The sequence below is a fragment of the Danio rerio genome, chromosome 16 (assembly GCF_049306965.1).
Source record: "Danio rerio strain Tuebingen ecotype United States chromosome 16, GRCz12tu, whole genome shotgun sequence".
NCBI classification, from domain to species: domain Eukaryota; kingdom Metazoa; phylum Chordata; class Actinopteri; order Cypriniformes; family Danionidae; genus Danio; species Danio rerio.
The window spans coordinates 37,433,954-37,440,000 of NC_133191.1; the positions used below are offsets into that span (position 1 = coordinate 37,433,954).

Genomic DNA, 6,047 nt, shown 5'->3' on the forward strand with positions numbered 1-6,047 from the left:
ATTTTCATTATATCTAAACAAGGAAAACTGATTCAGCATTTGTTTTAACGGCACAAACCAGCACAAACCGAGCACAAAAGAACTGTGCTGATTTGGAGCGATTTGAGCAACATGGGGTGGAAAGTGACATCACACATCAAACAAACCAAAAATCTATATTATTTACATTTTATTTATTATTGTTATTTATTAACTTCTGTGATTTAAACAAAAAAATATTTTATTTTTAAACAATTCCCCAAATCATGTTTAACAGAGAAAAGGCATTTCAAAGTATTGATTTTTTCTTTTGGATTTGTTTCGATTGACTACAGGACAAACCTCCCTGAAGTTGACACCCCATGAAAATAAATAACCCCCAATACTATGCTACTCGTTTGTGCTGCAAAAGCAAACGTTTGTGCTGGTTTGGTGTCTGATATATTAAGCATTATTTTTTTTGACTGTGTGATGTCACTTTCCACCCCATGTTGCTAGCAAATCTAGTTCATTTTAACAGCACAACCCAACACAAATAGAGCACAAACGAATGACTCCAGTTTTGTGCGATTTAAAGAAACTGGGGTGGAAAGGGACGTCACAACTGCAAAAATATTTTGCTTGTACCTAAACAAGGAAAATAGATACAGCATTTGTTTTAACGGCACAAGCCAGCAGAAACCGAGCACAAAGGAACTGTGCTGATTTGGAGCGATTTGAGCAACATGGGTTGGAAAGTGACATCACACGGTCAAATAAATAATCCTTAATATCTCAGACACACATTGCACAAAGGAATGGCATACTTTTAGGGATCATTTATTTTTGGGGTGCCAACTTCACCCCTGTTGTCAATGAATTTATGATTAATCTTGTCCAGTTAAGCCTTTAAATTACATTTTAAGCTGGATACTAACATCCTGTAAAATAACTAATGAAATATTATGTACTGTCATCATGACAAATATAAAAGAAATTAGTAATTAAAACTATTGTTTAATAATGTGTAGAAAAATATATAAATTTTACAGGAGGGCCAATATTTTGCCTTTAACTCTATAATTCTTTGTGTGTGTTTTTACTTTTAATATACAACAAACTGTATTTTGTTGAATTGGAGGAAATTGTTACCCCAGACTAACTTGATGCCCTGTGATTCGCAGCTGTGTTGAGATGAAGTTTTTGAGTGTACTCTGTATTGATGTGAGTTAGTTAGTTTTTACCGTGTGAGTGCTGTCCCGATCTGTGTTCGGATGGCCTCCCACTGCTCCTTACTCTGCCATGACAGACCCGAGTGCTCCGATTTGGCCTGCCGCTCAGGAGCCTGCCTGTCTGGAGCAGAGGGCCGACTGCTCAGTTTCAGCGCCAGCGTGTCCTTCCTCTTCACCCTGCTGGCCAGAGCACCTGCCACAACACACACAGTCACAAGATCTGGCTCGCTTTTATACGGACAGATGTCTGAATGTACAGTCCTACTAAAATAAAAACTGTGAAATTAATACAGACAGCAGAAGGCCGCTCTGAACACAGGGATGTTATTCTGAATGTTCTATTTATTAAAGAATCCTGAAAAAAAGAATAGTTTCCACAAAATTATTAAACAGCACTCCTGTTTTCAGCATTGATTATGATAAATTTAAATATTCAAGCAATTTCCGAAAGATTATGTGACAGTAAAAAAATGAAGGAACAATGTTAAAAAGTCTTAAATCACAGAAATAACACTTAGTTAAATTACAAATGGTTAAATGGTAGTTTTTAACAATAGATTTTTGTACAATTTTGTAAACATGTATGTTTTTTTGTAATGACATTGGTGAGCACAAAATACCTTATATTACAATATCACTTATATCACAAGTACTGATTCACAGTAGTTGACACATAATCAGCATTAATGTAAAATAGTCTATCACAAGCCTTTTTGAAACAAAATGTTTATAGGCCCTCTAGTTTCCCTAATAACAAAAACAATTTTAAGTATGAAAATTATATTAAGTATAGAATTTATTTATGATTTGGTAGAATCAACAAGCATAAACAACTTTTTTTTGTGAGAAATGTGCTATACAAACACTCTATCTATCTATCTATCTATCTATCTATCTATCTATCTATCTATCTATCTATCTATCTATCTATCTATCTATCTATCTATCTATCTATCTATCTATCTATCTATCTATCTATCTATCTATCTATCTATCTATCTATCTATGCATCTATCTATCTATCTATCTATCTATCTATGCATCTATCTATGCATCTATCTATGCATCTATCTATGCATCTATCTATGCATCTATCTATGCATCTATCTATGCATCTATCTATCTATCTATCTATCTATGCATCTATCTATCTATCTATCTATCTATCTATCTATCTATCTATCTATCTATCTATCTATCTATCTATCTATCTATCTATCTATCTATCTATCTATCTATCTATCTATGCATCTATCTATGCATCTATCTATGCATCTATCTATGCATCTATCTATGCATCTATCTATCTATCTATCTATCTATCTATCTATCTATCTATCTATCTATCTATCTATCTATCTATCTATCTATCTATCTATCTATCTATCTATCTATCTATCTATCTATCTATCTATCTATCTATCTATCTATCTATCTATCTATCTATCTATATATATATATATATATATATACATACATACATACATACATACATACATACATGCATGCATGCATGCATGTATGTATGTATGTATGTATGTATGTATGTTATATGTATGTTATATTTTTCCTCCAATTTCTGTTTAACGGAGAGCAGATTTTTCTTAACAGATTTCTAATCATAAGTCTTAATAACTCATCTCTAATCACTGATTTATTTTATCTTTGTCATGATGACAGTAAATAATATTTTACTAGATACTTTTTCAAGGCACTTCTATACAGCTTAAAGTGACATTTAAAGGCTTAACTAGGTTAACTAGGCAGGTTAGGGTAATTAGGCAAGTTATTGTATAACGATGGTTTGTTCTGTAGACTATCGAAAAAATTAGCTTAAAGAGGCTAATAATTTTGACCTTAAAATGTTTTTTTTTTTTAAATTATCTTTTATTCGAGTCGAAATAAAACAAATAAGACTTTCTCCAGAAGAAAAAAAATATTATCAGGCATACTGTGAAAATTTCCTTGCTCTGTTAAACATCATTCAGGAAATTTTTAAAAATTAAAAAAAAAAAAAAAAATTCAAAAGGGGGGCTAATAATTCTGACTTCAACTCTATATATACAAAACTTTTGAACATCTAGATTCCGAGTGTTCATGACAATCTAAATACTATGACAAACCCTTTAAAGTTTTCTAGTGCAGTAGGTGATTGTCTTCAGAAACATTTTTTGTAGTGCTGGTTGAAAGTCTCTTCACAGTCCAATAGTAATGATTACAGTAAAGTATTTTTATATTCTGGGTAAAGCATAAAACTAAAAAATGTTCATCCAATTAAATAGAGTCGGACCGTCATCTCCCTTAATTCCGATAGGCAGGTCAGACTGTTTGTCAGCAAATGTAGATTCCGACTTCTGCGCATCTGTTCACCCAGATCCGCCATTAGCGCGTGCCCGTCTGCATCACAAACACATGCGCTCCGAGCAAGCTGCGGGCCGTTCGCAGATGCTTAGTCGGAGCCGCCGAAGGACAGCCGAGCTCGGGCCGATTACTGTAAAGCCAGGCGCGGGTATAATTCGCCCCCCTTAAAGCGGCCGCGCGGTCACTAGACGCACCGGGAGAAATCAAATGCTTCATTGAAACTTTTGAAAATCCTGAATCAGTATTGGAGTTACTTTAGCATGCTGGAGAAAGGACAAAACCATGGCTGAAGTATTACTGTTAGACAGGTAATGTTCTGTTTTGAAACTATTTTAGTCAGGCTAAGCTTATGTTAGATTGTGTTCTGTTATGAATGACTTATATGCACAGACGTGTTGTTCAGCCACTGAAATCTCCCGGTGAAAGAATGATTTGATTATTTTCAGTTTCATAAGGTTCTTTGACAGCATCTATAATGTAGATTTATATTTATTTTAGCAACAAAACATCAGTAAATAGCGCTATACCGCCTAACCTGCTTTATTGAGCTGAAGTTGCTTTTATATTCACATGGGGTCATTTTTGAACAATGACAGCCTTTCTATACTGTTTACCGCTAACGTTACTCTGAATATTCGTCTTGAAATAGCATGCCAGTGTGGCAAAGTTATACATGTAATTCCTGCACGGCGCACTAAAAAAAAGGGTCATTGGATTAAAAAAAAAAAAAATTAAGTTAAGTGGTTGCAATTAATTAATATAGGGCTGAATTTAAACAAACTAAATAAATTTAGCAATGTTCAACTTAACTTGTTTGAATTCTGCTTGTATACACTACCGGTCAGTTTTTTTTTTTTAAAGTAAATTATTCTGTTCAAGACGGCAATTATTAAATGTAAAAAAAAAGATTAAATTGTTAAATATTTATTAGAGTGATTGATAAAGGATCTTGTGACTTCAGAAATGAAGCTGAAAATACTTAAAAAAATTTAAATAACTGCAATAAATTATTAAATTAAGTGATAAACTACTTTTGAACAGTTATTTCATAGTGCAAGAACATTTCACAATTGCACAATTTGTCCTGTATTTTTGATTAAATAAATGCAGCTTTGGTGAGCAGGAGAAGCCTATTTTAAAGCATTTTAAAATCCTTGTGACCCCAAACTTTTAACCAGTAGTGTAAATAGTTTTTAACAATTTGTAATGAACCATTTATTTTTAGTTTATTTAAAGTAGAAAAAGCTTTTCACATACTTGGTGGGCTATCGTCTTCCTCGTCTTCATCTGATTCATCGTCTTTATACAGCACAGGCCCGTCTGAGTCGCTCTCCTCCGGGTGCTGATCTTCCTCATCTTCTTCCTCTTCACTGCTGTTGTTTCCTTCAGGGATGACGCTGACACTCAGCTCTCCCACAAGACACCTGCGGCTGCGAGGCTCAAGCTCTGGCTGAGACTGAGGGGATGGAAGGTGATCTGGTGGAGGTTCTTCGTCGTCCTCATCATCCTCTTCCTCCTCCTCTTCGTCAGAGTAATCATCCTCATCCCTGAGCAGATAAAAAATATATACTGAATTCATAGTGAACCCATACGAATTACATACTATTTCTGAAACTTTTTCTTTTTTACATCCAGTTACAATCGAAGGACACAAAATATCAAAAAAATGGAGCCCAAAGGAAAAACAATTCCCAAACATCAAGTTGAGACATGCATTATTATGTCATTTAAAAAGCTGTTTCATTTAGATACACAACATAAAGGCCCAGATAAACGAAGTATGAAGTGGTGTTTTGAACAAAATCTGGAAAAATAATTTGTTGTGTGTTCCTTTTTTTTTAAGAGCATTTTTTAAATTAATTAGTATAATAAGGTCTGTGGTAAACAAACTAATGATACGTTTGACAAATGCTGTCATCTAGTTACTACAATAGTAGCTAGAATAGTTAACTAGTTACTAGAATATTTTTTACTGTCATCATGGCAAAGATAAAATAAATCAGTGATTAGAGATATTAGAGTTATTAAAACTATTATGTTTAGAATTGTGTTGAAGAAATCTTTCCGTTAAACAGAAATTGGGGGGGAAATAAACAGGGGGGTGAATAATTCTGACTTCAACTTTACATTCTTAAAAATCAAGTTATTTTGATAAGACTGTGTCTAATTTACATTTGCAGAGCTAAAGCATTATCAAGATGCCGGTATGTGGTAACAGCCAGTAAAGTGTTGTGAATAAAATAAAAGAGCATTGAAAGTGTATACAAAGAAAGAGTATTTAATAAAGCTAAGATGATTGTTTATAATGAGAGACATCCTTTATCATACTCCTTCGAATTGTTACCATCATGTCATTGATATTGTGTTCATAGATGCGTAAGAAATAGATCGAAATGTCATTTATCCCTCAAGCAATCAAGTTTTTAAAATTTCTCCTCTCTTAGTGGCAGTTGATGGTCAGTAGATTTGATATGTATTTCGATATTTAGATTAGTG

At 33.5% G+C, this 6,047-nt stretch overlaps 1 protein-coding gene across 11 annotated transcripts in view; it reads right to left on the bottom strand.

The window, feature by feature from the left end:
• Positions 1-6,047, bottom strand: part of phactr4b (phosphatase and actin regulator 4b) — an 88,013-nt gene that overhangs the window by 5,816 nt on the left and 76,150 nt on the right. For all 11 annotated transcript variants that reach the window (XM_009292434.5, XM_005158334.6, XM_068213918.2 and 8 more), the window contains 2 exon segments: positions 4,809-5,098; positions 1,203-1,383 (listed from right to left, as the gene is read on the bottom strand). In XM_009292434.5, coding sequence (XP_009290709.1) covers positions 1,203-1,383; positions 4,809-5,098 — 471 coding nt within the window.